This window comes from Atta colombica, unplaced genomic scaffold (genome assembly GCF_001594045.1).
Source record: "Atta colombica isolate Treedump-2 unplaced genomic scaffold, Acol1.0 scaffold7, whole genome shotgun sequence".
Classification (NCBI taxonomy): domain Eukaryota; kingdom Metazoa; phylum Arthropoda; class Insecta; order Hymenoptera; family Formicidae; genus Atta; species Atta colombica.
In genome coordinates, this window is record NW_017259561.1 from 522,063 (window position 1) to 543,063 (window position 21,001).

Here is a 21,001-nt window from a genome sequence, read left to right on the forward strand (position 1 = left end):
ATTACTTGTGGAATTATTTGTTCAGTAACTCGCCGTTACACAATGACGCTAATATACGCAATATCAATAGCCACTACTTATTATTATAACGCAGTTTTACTTTCAAGCATTTCTGAGATTTTAGCATTTAATATTATACCTACTTCCTCTTTCTTAAACTTGAGCATATTATCATACGAATATATGTATTTTTGAATGTGTTGTTTGCTATTTAACATTTTGTTTGATTGTATATATTTTGAGTTATGCAAATTTAAACAATATCATTTTGCAATGGCATTTTGCTAATATGGTCCTCTATAGATATTGATTACTCACGGCCTTTTTTTTTGAAGTTTTTATATCAAAATAATTATTTGATAACCGATTGTAGTTCTATTAATCTATAGTTTATATTACGTATACTATTTTTAGTACTTAGATTTTTAGTATTGAGCACCTTATATGTAGAAATTATGTGAATGTATATACATTTATTTAAATACATTTAAAAATATTTTACTTTTTTATTAATTTTGTGACTGAATACTGTTTTTTAAATAAAACAAATTTTTTAAGGATTATTTTTATGGTGGGCCACATTACCATCTACGTTTTTCTTCGAATCATTATGCAATGTCGCCATATTTTTATTAATAGTGTCCCAAATAATAAATATTTCGTAACATTGAATCCAGAATCGAATTCAATTTAACGACATTTTAACGAATGAAATTGTCGAGTTTTAAATTTAAATATAGTATTGATTATTAACCAATTAGTTATGTGTTAATTGGAGTGCCATAATATCACTTTTTCCTCTATTATTTTAATTGTATTTATTAGCGTATCTATTTTTCTATATGAGAAATCAAAATATAAGAAATTATATATTTATTATAAAAATAATATTAAATTGAACATTACAATCCACTCAATTGTTAGATTGCATTCTTATTTTAGTTTCTTCTATTTTCTATATTTTGTTAACCATATATTATCCTTCGCAATTGAATTAAATAGATTAACAATTCAATGAATATAAAACTTATATTATGTCAGAATTGCGTATTAAGCGCTTTTATCTCGCACACTTTAATGTCTTTATCTGTGTGTCCTGCATTATAATAGTACACGCATAATCGAGCTATTGCGTAACAATGCGAATAGTGAATGACTTCTAAATCGCGTAGCGTTATTAATAGCCCATTGAAGAAACGGGAAATGCAACGCATTTCGCTTGCCTACGTTAAATGATTGTAGTCTATGAATGAAACCTGCGAATGCCTACAGCCATAAACGTATCGCGTGCATTGATGCGAAAAATACTACGTTATGGGCGTTGACAGTAACATGCAGTTAGTTGCTAGACTATTCGACAATTATTATTGTCATGTCAGAATGAGAAATGATTATTTCTTTTATTAAATATTGACATGAAGTTGTAACATAGTTTTTTTATCATCTATAAGTAACATTATTAGTTCAGCAAATAATAAATAAATAAATGATTTGTTATTGCCCTGTGAATGAGTGATTGTTTTAGTCTTGAGAAGAAATAATAAACCCATGTGTCAATAATTGATGAATAATTGAAGTGATGTATATTTTTATCTTTCGGATTTTTTTATGTATACTTTTTACTCTTTATTGCTGGCCAGTTACTCATGTTCAGCATCGCCGTGATTCTGGGTCCATTCAGTTCCCGGTGACTATTTCATCGAAACTGATTGCTATTAGTTTAGCTAGATTCTCTCAATTGCATTTGAAATCGGTGTTCGCAAGCTACAATCTTGCATGGACAGCAGTCAGTAGGATTGCGGTTTCTCAATGGTAATCATTCTCGCACAAACCAGTTCGTTCATTGATCGATATTCGCCAGACCATGAAACGATCTCAACGGAGCTTTTACATTCGCGGTGACATCGCCTTCTTCTGAGGGTCTGTTCACAATGCGCTATTCGTTCCGATTAAATGCACACGCGATAAGTTGAGTCGTTCGAAGTCAATTGTTGTAATCAAGATATAATAATCTTTTTTAAGAGAAGCAATGAGCGGAAGTCAATTTTCCCATCGCATGGCGCATAATGCATTCAGCAAGTATTTGTATTGCTCAACGAGCTTAAATGTTCTAAATTTTGATTTCTTAATCTTTCATCTATTTTGAATAATTGTATTATAAAAATTTCGATAAAGAATATCAATATTTGATATTTAGTATATTAAAAAATTTAGTTTTAGAAAAATAAGTTCATACGATACTGATGTAGTAGCTAATGAAATTATTTCACTTAGTCTTTAGTAGAGTAATTTCATGTTTTTCATTCAAATGAGAAAGATAAACAATATATCTACAAATCTACATTGGCTAGAATGTCAAAACATGAGTAATCAAACTTAATTGTTTATCAATTAATTTGTATGATATTATACATATGTATATAGTTTCTGAATTACCGAGATATACAATATGTATATTAATTTTTTTTATAAGAATTCTAATTTTTGAATAATAAATCTTTAACCTTTAGTTATAACTGACCAGTCTCACAATTTATACCCGTTTAACAAGATTTATACTAGATTTTCCGGCACGATAGCTGAATGATCAGTACTTTCTAACTATGTAGTTATACTAAGACCATTAGCCAAGCCGGTAATAGCAACTTGTCGACACTTCTCGCGGCCTTACACGTTAAATTCGACTCTTAAGTGTGACATTGGAAATACATTGCGGTATATACGCTCAAGATGTCGATACTTCATAAGAAAATTTATATTATTCTTATGTGAAAGAAAAACTATGCAAACTCCATTTTATGAGCGCTAAATCTTTTAACGTCCAGTATAAATGAAATCTTTGAATGGAACTAATGTTATATTACTCAGGGTTGCCATAGACCTGAAAAACCGGGAAAAGTAAAAAGGGAAAATGTAAAAAAGTCTGGAATTTTTATTTGCTCAATTTCCTTAAACTGCTCCTATTTCAGATAATTGTTATAATTTTTAAATATTATATTTGACGTTTATAGTAAAATACGTTAAAAACTCGCATACTTTAAACAATTTTAATAAAATAATAAAAATTTATATTTTATTCAGTATTTTTATTTGATCGTTCTTTTTCGTAACTACATTCTTTTTTCCAATACTAATTTATTTTTGATTAGCTTGAATTTGTAGTAAAATTTTATTGTGCTATTAATTTATTTATTGTGCCTTTTTTTTATTGTTTTTAATAATATAAGCTAGCTTTCCTACAATTCTTGACTTTAAATGTGTTAAAATTTATATATTTTAGATTAGAAAGTTTTTCATTTTTATCTGGAAAACTTGGAAAAATCAGGGAATTTTTAAATTTATTTTCTGTGTCTTTCAACCCTAATTACAAAAGACATTTTCCAAAAAAATTTTCCAAAGATAAAATTATTAAATATTATAAATAAAAACAAAAACTTGTAATCAAGTTTTTTATACTCAATTTTAATAGCGATTAAAGTCTGATGTAACATAGTAGAGAGATGCGTTTGGTCCATAATTTCCTTGAATCAATTCCGAGCATTGAATGCATATAGCTCTAATGGCACATTCTAAGATATATATGCAGGCATTCAATAATAAACGTTGCGTGCCTCATAACTCTTAATTGAACTCCGGGATAAGTAGCACGGTAACGCAAAAAGTAATATTCTTGAACCGAGAATAGTGTTAATCAAACTATATTTCATCTAACTACTGTTGTATTATCACTTCTGTCTTCCGCATACTATTACTGCTGTTATTAGACAGACGCAAACGATTGACTAGTTTCTGTTCGTATCTTTATTTACTCCAAAATTATTGTAAATCACAATGATGTGGAGAATTCATTTGAATTATGCAGTAACATTTCTTTTCTCTTGACACATTGTTGTGCGGATGTATATTTTTATTTTTATTGCATCAGTGTTTTGAGATTTTGATATTTAGAATGTGAAAAAAGAATCTATTTCCCGATAAACTCGTCAATAAATCAAAACACAATAAATAGTCGCAACAAATTTATTTCAATTTTAAAATTTATCTTATATTTCTTTGAAGATATGACTTAGATTCCGATCGTTCCGATCTAGCAATAGAGAATAACCATTAACTTACAACACTTCCTGTTATAAAATCATCGTAAAAATAATCCCAAGGAACGTTGTTCGTGCATAAATGTGTGCATAAAAAGACACTAAAGTATGATAAAATATAAAGTGTAAAATAAATATAGATAACTGTGAAAATATGATAATAAATAAACTGGAGAAGGGAATCGAATGACGATTAGACAGAGCGAAGCAACGGTGAAGTAGTGATTGCTAGTGTGTGCGCTTCATCCTAAAATCATGGTCAAAGACACCGTCAAGAACAGCAATGGCGGATGTCCTCTGCATTGGACTGTTAATCACGCCGGGCAACACAGACATCTTCTTCAGGCGGCTGCCTTCTACCTGGCTGTATTAGCGGTCTTGTGGTGCATTCCCGCATGCATCTATCATCGGTGAGAAAGAACGTTTCTCGCGTTAACGAGAAGTTAAAATGAGTATCTTTTATAATGCTGACATATACGTTTCTTCATTCGCTTTGCGAATGAGGATAAATTCTTTTACACTTACAAGGATGCAGTTGTGGAATTACGGGTTTTGTAAATCTGCTGTTCGTATCTAATTGAATGGGAAACAATGATATTTAAAAAAGTTATTGTAAGCTAAATTAAAATATTTTTTATTATAGTTCTGAAAGATTTGTAAAAATTATGATGTAATAATACCTAAATACTTACAATAATCTCCTTTCAGAGCAAAGAAAATTATTTCAATGTATTTTTTAAAATTCACATATGTTTTATGTATTTCAAAATGAAGTTTCTTTTATACTAAAAACTTATTAATATTTATACGATATAATCTAAAAAGAGCTCTTATTAATAGTAAATTGATTTTTATCATGGATTTTTTCACAAATTATGCACGCTGTATACGTCAGCTATGTTGCTTCAAGTTTATTCAGTTCTCATCACTATGCGTCATATTTTCAACATACATATAAACGCGAGTAAAAATTCTATGTATCTGTAGTTTGCTTCGTTAGTATTCGAAAATGTTACATTTGTTATTCGTAATTATGCGTATTATATAAATATGTAATATGTAGCGTTGTCCTTGATTGTCTTTGAGACGAATTTTATAATATTGTCGCTATGTAATTATATTCTTTAGGATACTATATAATAGATTGATATGAATATACAGGATAATCTGAAATTTTCATATTTGGAATACGGGACATGATATTTTATGCTAAAACAAACAACTTTTTTCTTTAAACAAAACAACAAAATTGTTCTTTAAACAACAAAATTGCGCTCGATAAATAATTTTTGTGTTTATTTGTTAATTTCAACTTGCTCTCCCGCAAAAATTACTACTTATCGGACGCAATTTTGTTAAAGAAAAAAATTGTTTTTTATCCTAAAACGAACAACTTTTGACAACTGGTAAAATTATATTCGATAAATAATTTTTGCGTTTACTTGTACAACTTCAACCTACTCTCCTGCAAAATCTACTTATCGGACGCAATTTTAAAACGCTAAAGGAAAAAGTTGTTTGTTTTAGCATAAAATATGTCCTATACTCCGAAATGCGGGAATTTCGAAGCACTCTGCATATATGATTAAATGTTTTAGAAACATGAAGAGAATTAATATATATGTCTTTAAAATTTAATTTTAAATAAATGCGAATAACTCTCGAAATTGTTGATAAAATAATAACAAAAACGAGAATTAATAAGAATTTTAGCGCGATAATTGATGCATGAAAATATTTTCAAAAAATACTATTATAAGTTATTTTAGATGTTTCGGCTTCACTTTGAGCGATCAGTATACAATGATGCAATTCCAGGAATTCATTACTAATTAATTATATACAGGGTGTTTCCTGTAATTTGATCATTTAAAATATTTCCTAAAAGTATTTATTATATTTCTATTATATCTCATAAAAGTAATTAAAATAGTGATATCAAAACAGCATGAGCGAGCAAAATAGATAGTGCAAAATAGATAGTGCTGGTCTGCTATGCTAGACATCTCGGGTTCGATTCCCGATAGAACCAAAATATTTTTATACCCGTATTTTCTTTCGTGTTTCGGAAGGAAGCGAGACAACTCACTGAGAGTATCTTTGCCAAGAAGTGGCTTACTCTAAAAGCACTAGAAAACTTAAAACGTAAGACTTAAGCAGTAAGCGAATTGACGAATCACAGTAGAGTAAGACATAACGTGAGCAATGCAACATATTGATTTCTTTACTATCTAATAGTGAATTCGATTGCGCTCAGTGCGCACATTAAAGTCGTACATAAAATAACGTAAAAAAGATATATTTATACATAAACATAGAAATCGATTAAATCCTGAAATCAATACATTTTATTGTACTATTAGATAAAATATGTATTTTATAATTCGAAATATTTGCATTTTATTTTTATACTTAAATCAGTGTACAACGGTTTTAATATACACCAGTTTTCAATCGAATTCGTCATAAGTTTTACGATTTAAGTATTATGTGTCAGAATCTTAACAAAATTAACTAAAATTTCTCTAACAAAATTTCATCGTCCGAAATCGACGTTAAACTATAGATCCCACATGATTGTGTAGAACCAGCGTGCACACCACAGGTACGAAAGAAGTTATCACACTTAGCCATGAGCAACAGAACTAAGAAGAAGAAAATAAAAAACTAATAGTTTATGAGTTATTTAATATTTTTTGTTAATATATGCTAGAATACAGTATAAAACATCTCGTAAACTATTGGTTTTTTTTAATATCACTACCTTAATATTTTTATATGCAGAATAATTAGAGGAATTATATTGTGCCAAAAATCATTAATTTCATTTTTAAAAATGGAGATGACCTTGAAGACTAAAAAAAATGATCTTGAGAAAAATGTTTGCTCATAATATGTGTCCCTTCAAATCGAACAAGATTCCCTGTAATATCTTCTCGTATCATTAAAAACAACGAAGATATTTTAAATGATCAAGTTACAGAAAATCCTGTATAAAGGTATCAAACCACTTTCTTTCTTATAACAATAATAAATACAGCGCGAAAAGCACAGCAAAACTATAATATACAAAATGTATAATGATTTATACATTTTTTCTAAAATCATTATTTGTCATTTTAAAAAAACTGAAGAAAATTGGGAAAAAATTTAAGAAATAACAATAGAAATGATAGGATTTATTTAATTTTAATTATTGATATTGTTCCATCTGTAAAGTTAGTTAGTATCTGTTAAACAATAAAAAATAATCTATTTTGATAGATTTCATGATTAATGAAATAAATTGAAATATGTATAAAATACATTATAAATTATTGATTATATTATAATCAACTATCTGATTTGCAGGATCTCTGAGACTGGCCAGGCGGTAGTGTTGACTCTGGTGGACACTGCGGCTGAATTGCAAAATCTAGCCGAGCCGAAAATCGATCGCGAGTTTTCTTCGCGATCATCTATCAAAAATTCATCATTGCTGAGCACCAATCAGGTTAGACAATCGGAGCATTTAAAGGAGACCGTGCCAACAACGCAGATTCCACCGCCGCCGATCGTCGACGAGACGACAGAGAGACCGAATGACACCGATGTTCTCGAAGACGAGGAAGAAGTGCTTTTACTGAAGAAAATCACTGCTGAGAAATCGCCAGAGGTTGTAGTGATCGTAAGAGCGGAGCAGAAGATTAATGCGAACGAACTAGAGTTAAGAATCGAGGAAGAGGACGCTGGTCAAATTCAGATGTCTGAGGAATTGTCATCAAAGATTGATGACACTTTCACCACGGCACCAGAATTAAACGACACGGCGGCCAGAGCACGATTGATCGGTGATAGCAGAGACGAGACTGCAGCAGTGATTCTGAATGGACTTGTCACTTCAGGTCCCACCGAGCCGCATGAGGACATACCATCTTTCAGTGAATGGGCACAAAAACGATTGGAAGAGGCCGAAAAGAAAAAAAGTAATTATCGGATAATTCTATTGATGATTGTTATAATGAAGATAAAACATAGAATCTATTAAATTTAATATTGTTATTTAGAACATTTAATATACGAATTATTTTGTTTTCCAGCTCATCCGAACGCTTCAGTGCAGACCCCGGGTAGTCCAGGACGAAGCGTAAGCGGAATGAAAATTCGTAATAAGAATTATGCTTCTCCAGACTGCGGCGCCAAAATCGTAGCAGCCAATCCCGAAGCGAATAGTGCCAAGAACGTTCTAGTGTCCACGCGGGATGAATATATGCTGAACGCTTGTACATCGCGCGTCTGGTTTGTTGTCGAGCTATGTGAAGCGATACAAGCAAAAAAGATCGAGTTGGCAAACTTTGAGCTCTTCAGCTCGTCGCCGAAAGACTTTTCTGTCTACGTGAGTGATCGTTTTCCTACTAAGGACTGGAGCCCAGTCGGTCAGTTCACTGCCAAGGATGTGAAAGACGTCCAGAGCTTCACTCTACATCCTCATTTCTTTGGCAAGTTTATCAAGGTTGAACTCCAATCACATTATGGTTCGGAGCACTTCTGTCCTGTCTCATTATTTCGCGCTTATGGCACTAGCGAGTTCGAAGTGCTGGAAACCGAAACGGAGAATGAGACCTTAGAAGAGAAAAACACCGACGAAGATGATGACGAGGATAGTGACGAAGAAGAGTTATTAGATGGTGAGTCAGCGAGTAATCTTTTCGGTAGTGCACGCGATGCCGTGCTAAGTGTAGTGAAAAAAGCCGCAGAGATCTTGGTTAAGTCCAGTGGTCTCACTGGAAACAACATCACGCAAATCCAACAAAGTATTGATCATGGTAACATCTTAGACAATTCGTACACTAGCTGTACGACACCAAGATACACGATCCTCTGTGGTAACTGTACCGATCAGAAGTTTGCCAGTGTTTTTCAGCTAGTCAGCTGCAAAAATCAACAGTTGGATGATTTGCTTAGAATTGATTTGGTAAACAGAACTTTAAGACGAGGAAAACTGTGTGGTCTTCATGGCGTAGAAATTGAATCGTTTTGGCAGGGAAGAAAGGAGAACAAAACAAAGGATGATGACTTGACGCATTTTAATTTGGCAGAGGATTTTCAGGCGACTTTTTTAACATCTTTTTTCAAACCTGAATATATTGTAGCGTTGTGCAATGTTTTGGCAACAAAGGAACGCAAGGTGGTAATGAATACAAGTTACGAAATTCCCGTAAATAAATCTAAAGATGCTGCTAGTAAAAATATTTTATCCACTAAAGATACCGATCGCATCGAGATCACTTTTCATCAAACTTCCTCCACTCCGGATCCATGTACTCTGGATTCGAATTCTTGCAAGTCTGCCGCGTCCTCCAAGGAAATCCGACAGCATCCATTGACTCAGGATGTTACCAAAGAGAGCGAAAATATTAGCATTGCGACCATAGAGACTTCCTCCAGTTTTCCGGAGAGTTTAGCGTCGCAGATCAAGCCTACGAAGACACTCAGCAAAGAAGATTTGAAGAAGGAGTCGTCCGTACCAATTTTAGAACCTAGTAAAGAGTTTACGGAAGAGACATTGCAGTCAAAAGTGCTGACGACCGCTGCACCGCTCTCTAATCCGACACCGATGTTGAAGATTGCTGAAGAATTGCCGGTTTTAGGAACTCCTATCGAGACATTATCCATAAGTAGCGTTCCGCTAATAAATATCGATAGTAAAGAAACTGAGACCCTTATGCCTGATATGGAAAGTGCCGAAACTGTTGCACAAGTCAAAACGGAAAAGTCGGAAAATAATGAACAAGATGGAAGACAGGTGAAAGATCTGGGTGAGCAAGAAGCTCGATTGTCACCTCAAGATCATCTCTCACTGGATTCATTACTGTCCGATTTGAAGGATTTGGAGGTTGACTCGGCTAACATACAGAATGGAGCGTCTAGCTCTTCGCCGACGACACAGCCCACAGCAAATGTTGTTCCTCAGAAAGAGTCTGTTTTTCTTCGATTATCCAACAGAATCAAGGTAAGAAAGAATAATTAGGATTAAAAAAAATACTTCATCAATTAAATTATTTTAGAGAATGTTGGAAAATTTATTAGAAAGTAGATACAAAAAATGAAAATTGTGTTGAATATCATCTCTGTAATACATTAAGATAACATGTGTATGTTAACTATTTATTTATTATCGTGTCACATCAATGAAATTATCAATATTATTAATGCAATTAATATTCTTTTTTTCAGATTTTAGAAAGAAACATGTCACTCAGCGGGCAATATTTGGAAGAGTTAAGTCGTCGCTACAAAAAGCAAGTCGAAGAAATGCAGCGCTCATTGGAGCGTGCAGTAACTGCTATGGGTGAAGAATCACGAAAGGGCGAAGAACGTGATGCTAAAAGAGCAGAAGAAATCACCGCTTTGAGGGAAGAAATTGTGATACTCTCCAAATCTGTTGAAACTCTTCTTTATGATCGGGATAGTTGGCGCAGCCGAATATCTGCGATCGTTCAGCATGCCTTGTTGATCTGTCTGGAAGTTATCGTCATTATCTTGATTCTCTCTTATTGTCGTCGAAGAGAAGATTTTGAGGAAGAGAAACTCGAATCAGACACGAGAAAAGATACCATGCGTCGAAAGAGCGCGGAGAATTTTAGTTCTCACACCGCGGCGAAGAAAATAAAGAAACGACGACCCAGCGAAATTGCTTCTTATATTAACGGCACATATCACGAATTGATGATTGATGATCGACCCTTTGAGACAAAAAAGGAACGAAAGAAAAAACGCAAAAAAGAAGCAATTACTGCCGGTATTAAAGCAGTTAATATCGATGCGAAACAAGAAGTGATTCGTTACAAGAGTGTATTAAATGCGATCCCTGGTGGTACGACGTTACCGTCGAGAAGAGCATCATCCATAGATCCTCCACACTCCAAAGAATCGCAGGATTCGGTCGATAAGAGGCCTGAATCCGCGCCCGAGACTGCCATTGGTTGGTTTGACGATCAAATAGAAAGAATAGAACGAATCGCGCAACCTACATCAGAGGATAAAACCTATAAGATAGAATCCAGAATAAATTCCGACCTTGGTCGTCAAGACAATAAATTCGGTAAACCTAATACGTCATTAGTGATCGTAAATAGATCCGTTGAAAGATCAGGTCCGCGTTTGAATACAGTTGAACGGAAGAACGAGACGCCGAAGAACGGCTCGTTCAGAGCTGGTAGTATTCTTAAAGGTGCGAGATTGAGTTCGCCATCCTTTATGAAAACTGCTCTGGGTACGAGAAGCAAAAGGAAATTATCCACGAATTCCACGAATTCTATGAATTCTGAAAAATGGGAGTGGAGCCAAGATTCGGAACATTCAAATGACAGGTCCTCTCAGTCCAGTCCTACGGATTTTAAAACGCTATCGCAGATTATCAGTGATCGTGCCAATGGGAGTACCGCGAACGGTTTGATTGAAGAAAGCGATGAATCGAGAAGCAGTAGCGCTACGCCTACTTCGATCAAAAAAGAGAAGAGAAGCACTGGTTTGAAGAAAATGGTGAGAAAGTTTTTCTGATTGAAATAGATCCGCTGCAGATACAAGTCGAATTGGAGCATTGATTCTTACGTCGAATCGATCGCCATATAAATGTTACGTAGACTTTGTGAGAGTTTTTGGTTTGATCTTGCTTCATTATTTTTTTCTTACTTTCCTTGTTTTGTTCATTTAGTTCAATTAATTCAATTGTATAAACAAGACTTTAGATATTTGTTATGGCACGAAATTGAAGTAATTGATTAAAATAGGGAAAATGAAAATATGAGACAGGATTAAATCAAAAAATCTTGCGAATTTAACTAAATGTAGGGATATTTACATTCGATAGAAAATGAAAAGTGATTGAATAGAATTAAAAAAAACTTATTATAATTACAATATACGAATACTTTCTATGAAGCACGATCTTTATTTCACAATTACTAGTCTTTCTATGGATTGGAGTAAACAGTGTGTTAATTATTCAAACTATGTGTGATTAAAGTTTAATTCTTTTTTTATTAAAGACTGCATATAATTTGAAGAATATATACTTAGAGAGGGAGACTTGAAATAATGTAGACATTTTTAAATAGTAGATCGAAATTAAGAAAAACCTTTTACGATCGCTTAAATTTAAGACACTTCTTCCACTTTGTAATAATTCTTAGCTTTATACGCCGTTATCAGAGAATTACGCTTTATTTATTAGTGATAATAGTATCATACGTAATTAATTTGGCGTACATGTTAATGCAGCAGGCGAATGCAGCAAAATACGTAAAATACGTTTATTATAAAACATTCTCTAACGAGAAATTTAAATGTGATCCCACCAACAAATGACAAATAGAAAAAGAGGAATAAAATGACTTACGAAGATTAGCTTAGGATATATACTTATGATTGTTTAGTAATCAATACAACGGCAATTACTACAACGGTCTAGAGAATATTTCTACGATTTTATTTTAGATCGGATTATTTAATTTCTACCTATAAATCATCGCCAAAGAGAAAAAGAAAAAAAGAAAGAATGAAAATGAATGAACAAACAAAATGTTGCAAATAAAACCTTATTAGAATATTAGCAATAGTAATATTGTAACCAACATTTACTGCTGCATCAAAAAGAAATAATTTTTGTTGTCAATGGTACATCTGAATATACAAAACAATATCAAAAGAGAAAAATGAAATTTTTTAAGTTCACCGGTGAGATTAATACCCATTATTTCATTATTTTCTTTTATCATTGTAAAACTATAAAAGTGATATCATGATACAAAGATAAAAGAAACGTACAATTAAAATAATTCGATTCAATTTTGTTATTAATGAATTATGTATGCATACCGAAGGAATTGATCGGATAACTTCATATGGAAAATAACCAACGATCTAATTTTCTTGTAAAGATTTTCTTATAAAGAGTTAACTAATGTTAATTATCATTATACGCATGAATAGATAAAATAATATCAAAAGTGAGAAAAAAATGAGATCTTTTTATCTTAAGAATAAAATTGTTACTTTGGATTCAAATTCACGAAACGTTGGCATGGTACTTCATAAATGTATTATGTATACTTAATCTATCCATTATTTTATAAATATTTTTGGCTATATATTATTTGACTATATATTTCAATTAGCTCTTTCGAATTTTAAATGAATGTAAAATTTCAAAAAGGAATTGAATTTTACTTGGCTGCAAGAATAAGATAAGTTTGGTTTTTTCAACAAATAAATTTTCTACTTATATTGAAATATTAATGTATGATTTTATCTAGCTTAGCTATATACAAAAAAGTCATATTTTACGCTGGTCATTTCACACTTATTAACTCTTACAATATTAAAATGTATTATAATTAGAGAGAGAAAAATTAGAAAATCAGAAGAAAGATAACTGCAATCAAACAATTGCACCAGTTTCTACTTTTTATTTCTTCAAATAAAGCGATATAAATATTCGATAAAATATTAAACTCTCTCAGATTTCTCTTTTTTTTTCTAAAAATAAAAATTGTAAATAATAAATTTTCTTGTGTATCTAAATTTTTAATTATTGAAAATTTTAATTGTTTTGCATTTTATTTATAAATGAAATAAGAATTTAAAGATATGTGAAGTTTCAAAAAAAAGATTTTTTATTTGCTCAATCTTTCGTGAATTATTATTTGTCTTGTTTTCTTTGATCCGTTCTTGTCTTCCAGCAATATTAAGTAACATTTATTCTATAAAAACATGAATTTTTAGATATAAGTAGTGATGTCAACATGAGTCTTAATTCTTTTTCTTTTCCTGAAATTTAGCTTTACATCTATATCGGGAATTATAAATAATACTAAATGCAATTGTATAATTTTCGACATATAACAGTATATTAGGATGACTGTTATTTAATTAAATAGTAAACAACTATGTTTAGCATATACGTGCAGACGTTTCTTTGTCGACATACTAATTTTACGTGTATTGTGAAAATATTTCAATTAATAACGATTGTGCCAGCATTTTGTATTTGATAAAGAAATGTGCTGTGATAAAACCCTTCTGAGATTTGCGAAATGCAATGGTTGCAAATTGAATGCGAGGAGATATAAGAAAAAAGAGAGAAGAAATAAAAGCAGAAAAGTAAGAAGGAGTAAGAAACTGAAACTTTAATCGAAGATGTGTCCTATTACTTAACGTGCATTTAAAGACTACAAGTAATGATTTTGTGAAACGTATGTGGTGTATGTGAACAGTGGTCAAGACTTTTTTTCGAGACCTTGTAAGGAATATATTTTCTAATTGTAAATTTTATTATTCGCATATATTCGATAATTATATTTATATGCGTTATGATAAAATGATACTTTAGTAATTTTATAGTAGTTTATAATAGTTTCCATCACTGAATGAATCACTATTGTCATTAATGAATTTATGTATATGATATTTGTGGAACGTTGTAAAAATTAAACGAAAAAAATGCGGAACTATTTACAGAACACAGTTTCATCAGTGTGATATGTATTATTTTTTTTATTTTAACATAAAAAAATATGTGTATCGATAGACAGGCAATTACGCAAATGAGAAAATGGCCTGTAATTATTATATCATATATTATTATTCTATTATATTTTATGTTATAACCCAAAATTATTTATAGCAACTTACAATTGCATATGTTACTTAAAATCTATGTTTAGAGACACTAGAAACTTTAGTTTGATAACTAAGAGTAAAATTGTGAAACGTAAAATTTAATGTAAGAGATGCTTTGATGAATTGTAGAGTTGATTTAAGCAATTTTCGGGTTTTTTACATATCTATTTATATACATATATTTGCATTATTATAAAAATATTTAAAAATATTTAATCAAATTAATACATTGTTTTATATCCATTGAAAAAACAATTAAACATAATATTTAAGCATCATGACACGTAAGAGAACATTACATATCGTTTATTTACAATTATTAGTAGAATTTATCACAAGAATTATTTATTTAATGCTTTATACCCTTGTGTGTAATAATTATTAAATTATAATACGAATGATTTTTTAAATTCTATTCTACTTATTCATTTTTATTGAAAAATTATCCTCATTAACTGTATTATTTTTGCGTGATTATTTTATACTAGTCTTAATTGCGAGACATGTCTGTCATTTACATTATAAGATAATTAATTTTCTCGAAAAAGAAAGTACATAGCACATATCTACTGATGTTTTAATTTTTATAAACGTATAAATGAGGAATTTAATGTCATGTTTTGATGCGGATGTTTGAATTTTTAAATAGACGTGTATAAAAAAATATGTAAATATATTGTAGAGCAAGTAAAATGATAATATCGCAGATAATAATAATCATGGATAGTTATAATTCCTGTATACATTATTTCTATTTATCAAGTTTTATGTATATGTACACATATATGTGTTACACAATGTCGATATTGCCCGCAATGCTGACACTTGTGCACTTTGGTCGCATATATACGTGTGTGTGTGTGTGTGTGTGTGTGTGTGTGTGTGTGTGTGTGTGTGTGTGTGCGTGTGTGCGTGTGTGTGTGTGTGGAGGGGGCGCGCGTGTGTATATATATATATAAACTTCTGTGTGTACTGTTCCCATTTACAAATTTATCTCATACATATTATTTATTTTTAATAAATTTTTAATAAATTTAATAATATGTATATTATATAGAAATTTTAAATAAAGTTAATTATCTAAATTTTCTTTTTGAAAAGAGAGAATGAGTTAAATCTCAATTCCAATGATTACTTATGGGAGCAGTCATACGGAAATAAAATCCTGATATTAAATAATGAATATTTATTTAGCCGGACCAATTTTCCGTACTTATATTTCCAACATTAATTTATTAAGCGTAAGATACATAAGAAAAGATAGTAAACAAACTTTATGTTAAATATTCATATGAATCACTTGATTATATACTATAAATGCATCTTTCATACATGTCAATGTGTCATATAAAACGACAATTTATGATTTTTTTAATTTATACTCATATTTATAGATACGTTCCTATTTTACATAAATTTATAATATATAATAAGTATTTGAATAATTTTTTGTATTATACATTAGAAAGGTATGTGTGAAAAAAACAAATTATATGTATGGTGAAGGAAAATATATATAAGATCGTTTGCGCCTATTGTTGAATATTTAGTCAATTATTGTAATGACTATTACATACTTATGCGCCTGAATTTTAGTTGCTTGTAATTGTATCTCTGTAAATACGAAAGGGTAATGTACGTTGTATATAATTAATTAATGAAGGAATAAAGTTGCCAAAAAATTCGTCATATAAACATTGTTGTATTGTAGATTTTTATGGATATACATACAAATGCATATTTAAATAGTGTATCTTTTTTGAATTTTTAAAGTATTTTTTGAAATCAAATATAAATTACAAACTATTGATTCGTTATAATTATATTTATTATAACTATGCTTAGACGCTTAGCATCACATTTTAAACTTATCTTCAAACGTAATTGTAATTTCTAAAATCATTTTTTTTATATACAATTGTTTTTAAAATTGAGGATATAGCTAATATATTATGTGAACCAGAAAATACAATAATAAAAAACTGTGACGTATCTATCATTTTATTATTTTTTATTATTAAAAATTTTTTATTAATAAAATTTATTGATATTACATATATCGATTGTTCGTCTTTTGAAATATCGCGGCTCCGGTTGCATTAATACGATATTCGTCACGCAATGGGTTGGGGAGATGCTATTCGCGCTATTTAGCGCTACAAATTGTTCGCGGAGCTGCAGATAACAAACGCAATCATAATGTCACTAATGGTAGCGTGTTACGTCACATCTGCGCGCTGTCAATGCTATTTCTTCCGAGATAGTATATAACATCAGCGTTTACAAATCCGTGAACGATCTTAGCGTAGCGTTGGTAGCGTTTAACAACGTCAAACGTTAGATTAATGTTTAAGGGATTCTGTTCTTGAGTCCAAACTTTTTCTCTTAAAATTTCGTAGAGTAAACGTACATACGTAATGTGCGAATTTCAAATTTTATCAAAATGAATGCAATCTTAATTTTAATCTGCTGATGGCTTGCCACTAGGCTGGAGTGAACGTAATTCTTGCTTGTGTATCATCTTTAACTTTTCAAAGTTTCTGCAAAGTGCAACTTGTGTATTTAATTTCATTATAAATGTGAAAGTCAGAGATATCTTGTTAGTGGCAATTTTTAATTCCCGTGTACGGAAAAAAAGTTATTATTGCGGTATAGCGCGACAGGGTATTCCGCTGCAGATGTTTAAGATCTTTATTAGATATAGATATGTTTCTTCTTCTGAAATCGACAATCGAGGATGCTCTTCCTTTTATCTGATTAATTTACTTAGTGTAACTATTAATTTTTTGATCTAGTTTCTACATTGTTCACTTCGGCCTAGCGGCAAGCTATCAGAGATTGCAATTAAGATTGCGTTCTGTTATTCACTACGCGAAAATAAAAAATTTACAAATACTTTACAAAACCTTCAAAATTTTAATTATAGGGAAAAGTTTGATTGGTGATTAAAAATAGAATCTCCTACATTAATTTAACCTCGACGAATAAGTCTCTTTGGTTAAACGCTATCAACGCTACGCTAGAATCGTTTATGGAGTTTGTTAACGCTATCGCACTATTGGCTCCAAGAATAGCATTGGTAGCGCTTGTGTTCATAGCGCGAATAGTATCTTTCCGAACGCATCCATTGTGAGCCGATGTGTTATGGCTGCAGCACAGACTTGCATAACGCATAATGCATAGTGCATAAGGGAATCGACCAATTGAAATTCGAAATTTGGAAGGAATGATTTATATTCTTTTCTTTTTACAATCATATATCGCCGTCGTTCTTCTCCGATGAATTGTTTAGCTCGAGGTTAGGGTTAAATGTGAATGGTGAGATAGAATTGAGAATTGAGATGACACACACGCCACACGGAAATCGTTTAGGAACACTCACCACCCAAAGGCATACGATACCCCCACTACTTATCCACTGAAGTCACCGAACACATCAACGAATGATATTTCCGAACGCAGCCTAGACACAGGTCCCTGGTGTCCGGGTGGGCTTCACCATTTTTGCGTCACTTTTAGTTTTTGATCTCTCATAAGGACGTGATCTGGCTGTATCGACTTCGGTTTATTATTTCGGGAGGCGGAAACCATTAATTTTAAGAAAAAGAAGAAATTAGACACGCGAACATGGCTCCGGTAAGTTATCATTCTTGCAAAATACGACGATTATCCATAATTATGGCAGAATTTCGTTAAAATATCACGTACGGAAAGAACGCGTCCGACTTGTCGATCGCGACACATTGGCTTATTGTTTTATGTTGAGATCGTTTCAGTCTAGTCCGATTTTTATCCTATCCTGCCGCCTTGGACGATTTTCCACGTGTCCCATAAAATGATGGCAACATTATTATTAAACAGATTATTTTCGCAAATTTTTAGCCAGCAAAGAAAACTAAAGGCCCCATTAAGAAGCAGGTGCTTCGGGGTAAGGGACAGAAGAAAAAAGTATCTGTGAGATTCACTATCGATTGCACGCATCCCGTGGAGGATAATATTATGGATGTTACCAATTTTGTAAGTTACATTATTGTTCTTGATTATTTCAGATTATATTCTTAATATTCTTTTTTCCCATCTATGAGAATTTCGCTCGAAATTGTTCATTTGAAATCGAGACTTAATCTATTTCTTGCTGATCTCTAACGTCCTTTACGTGATGAAAAATTCTAACGTTGATTTATTTTGATTTATTGCGTGATGCCTACTGAAGTTTTAGTACTATATTGTTGAGACTGATTATTATAAGATGATAATGTTTTCTCTTTTTAGGAAAAATATTTACAAGAAAAAATTAAGGTTGGTGGTAAAACCAATAACTTTGGCAACAATGTTGCCTTGGAACGTAACAAAATGAAACTCACTGTCAACAGTGATGTCGACTTCTCGAAACGGTGAGTGATATCGTTTTTCTGTAATTGTAACAATCGTAGAACATTATGGATAAAATTGATATCTACAGTCAATTCATACCTTAATCTTAATCATCTTAAGTTTTAACATGTTTTATGTCAATCATAAAGTTGAATTAGCATCTTATGATATTACTTAAAACAATCTTTAAATAGGACTAGACTATGAGTACTGGCTTATAAATGTTTATCATTTAAACTGGTATTGATAATCTATTCTTTAAAATTTTAAGTAATGTCTTAAAATGCTAATACATCTCTGTGATTGACTTTACAGTAGCATCTACAATGAATAAATCTTAAGCTTTAAACTCTGAACTATAAGAAATTAATCAATCATAGTCGAGTACGAGAAGAATAATTGACTGTGATTAGTCAATTTCTTAAGACTTCAAGTTCAGGTAGCGATTTATTATAGAAAGCCTATAAGAATAACTGAATATCTGTGATTCTAGTGATATAGTCGACACAAACATTTTATCTTGGCATTTAATGAAGAACAAAGACAAAACATATTTATATCATCTTGTCTTCATTAAGTAGATAAAATTGTATGATATTAAACAATATTAAGACCAATATGCATAGTCCTTTATTATTTCAATATTGTCTTAAATAATGTCTTAATGTGTCCCTCTAGTTGGTTCACGTGACATCTTAAGATAGTTTTAAAATAAGAATTGAATATTGACTTATTTTACTATTTTTTTACTATTACAAGTTTACTATTATAAGCTACAGGAAGAGCGATATTTGCACTAATTTGGAAAACATTGTTTTTATAGATATCTCAAGTATTTGACAAAGAAATACTTGAAGAAGAACAAATTGCGTGATTGGTTGCGAGTAGTATCGAAAGACAAGGAAACGTACGAGTTACGATACTTTCAAATTAACAGTCAAGAAGATGATGATGAGGAAGATGTGGAATAATTCTCTTTATTCTTTTAATTACAGATGCTGTATATATTTCTTTTAATAAAGAATACTAAAATTCGATATTCTTGATTATGCAAATACAAAATAATTAGCTTCGATTATATAACTATTTTTAATTTTTTAACTATAATTTTGTAATCGTGCAATTCTATTAGTTATATATACATTTCTGTAATTATTTCAAAATATAACTGCAAAAACGAGACGAATTTTTACAAAGGTTAAAAATTTATACTGTATAACTTTTCTAAAAACAAGTTAATTAAAAAAATTAATAAGTCCTATGATGTAAATTAAATTGTCTTTAAAATCTTTTTTTCTCCAGATGTTAAATATTTATCGAATATTAACAAAGCTTTTAAATGACTTCTAAATTCGTTTAGTAATCTGAAGACTCTAAATTTTAAAGACAAAAACAATAAAATGAGAAGTAAGAATATCGTATAGTTTGTCGATCATTTCAAAAATCTAAATGCATTGTAAGATTTCTTTCAAAAGATTACTATTTTATTATGTCTCATGTTTATTGCGATCGAAATCGTGCTTATTGCTGAGTATTTGCTCGCGTTTTACCTATTCCCTCTTGTCATTCTCCGACTTGTCAGGCTGATGCAAATGTTCAACTGGGCTCTTCGAACTATTCCCAACTATATCCCAACTCTTCACAACTAGCGTTATGTTAATATGCAGAAAATTAGAATCGAAATTATATTGATTTGTGAAATACGACTTGATCCGGAAAAGCCCAATGGTTTTCAGTTCTTTTCAATTTCCTTTTCAATAGACCTAACCATTTGAATCAGCACATTAACTGAAAGATCTTTTTTTGCATATATTCTCGAATAAAGATCAATACAGCTAATGTCTAATGTATATTATATGTATTATATATAT

The 21,001-nt window shown here is 31.0% G+C and overlaps 2 protein-coding genes across 2 annotated transcripts in view; both read left to right on the forward strand.

The window, feature by feature from the left end:
* LOC108692412 (SUN domain-containing ossification factor) overlaps positions 1 to 12,630 on the forward strand; it is a 39,496-nt gene extending 26,866 nt beyond the window's left edge. Inside the window, exons 4-6 of the mRNA XM_018200643.1 lie at positions 7,446 to 8,059; positions 8,174 to 10,086; positions 10,311 to 12,630. Of these exons, the coding sequence (XP_018056132.1) occupies positions 7,446 to 8,059; positions 8,174 to 10,086; positions 10,311 to 11,636 (3,853 nt within the window). The 3' untranslated portion in view covers positions 11,637 to 12,630. The remainder of the gene's footprint in view (positions 1 to 7,445; positions 8,060 to 8,173; positions 10,087 to 10,310) is intronic.
* Positions 12,631 to 18,185: 5,555 nt separating this feature from the next.
* LOC108692362 (60S ribosomal protein L22-like) lies at positions 18,186 to 20,167 on the forward strand. Its single transcript, XM_018200580.1, has 4 exons — positions 18,186 to 18,392; positions 18,639 to 18,773; positions 19,029 to 19,150; positions 19,954 to 20,167. Exons 1-4 carry the CDS (start codon positions 18,384 to 18,386, stop codon positions 20,099 to 20,101), a joined length of 414 nt encoding a protein of 137 aa, XP_018056069.1. The 5' UTR covers positions 18,186 to 18,383; the 3' UTR covers positions 20,102 to 20,167.
* Positions 20,168 to 21,001: the final 834 nt, after the last annotated feature.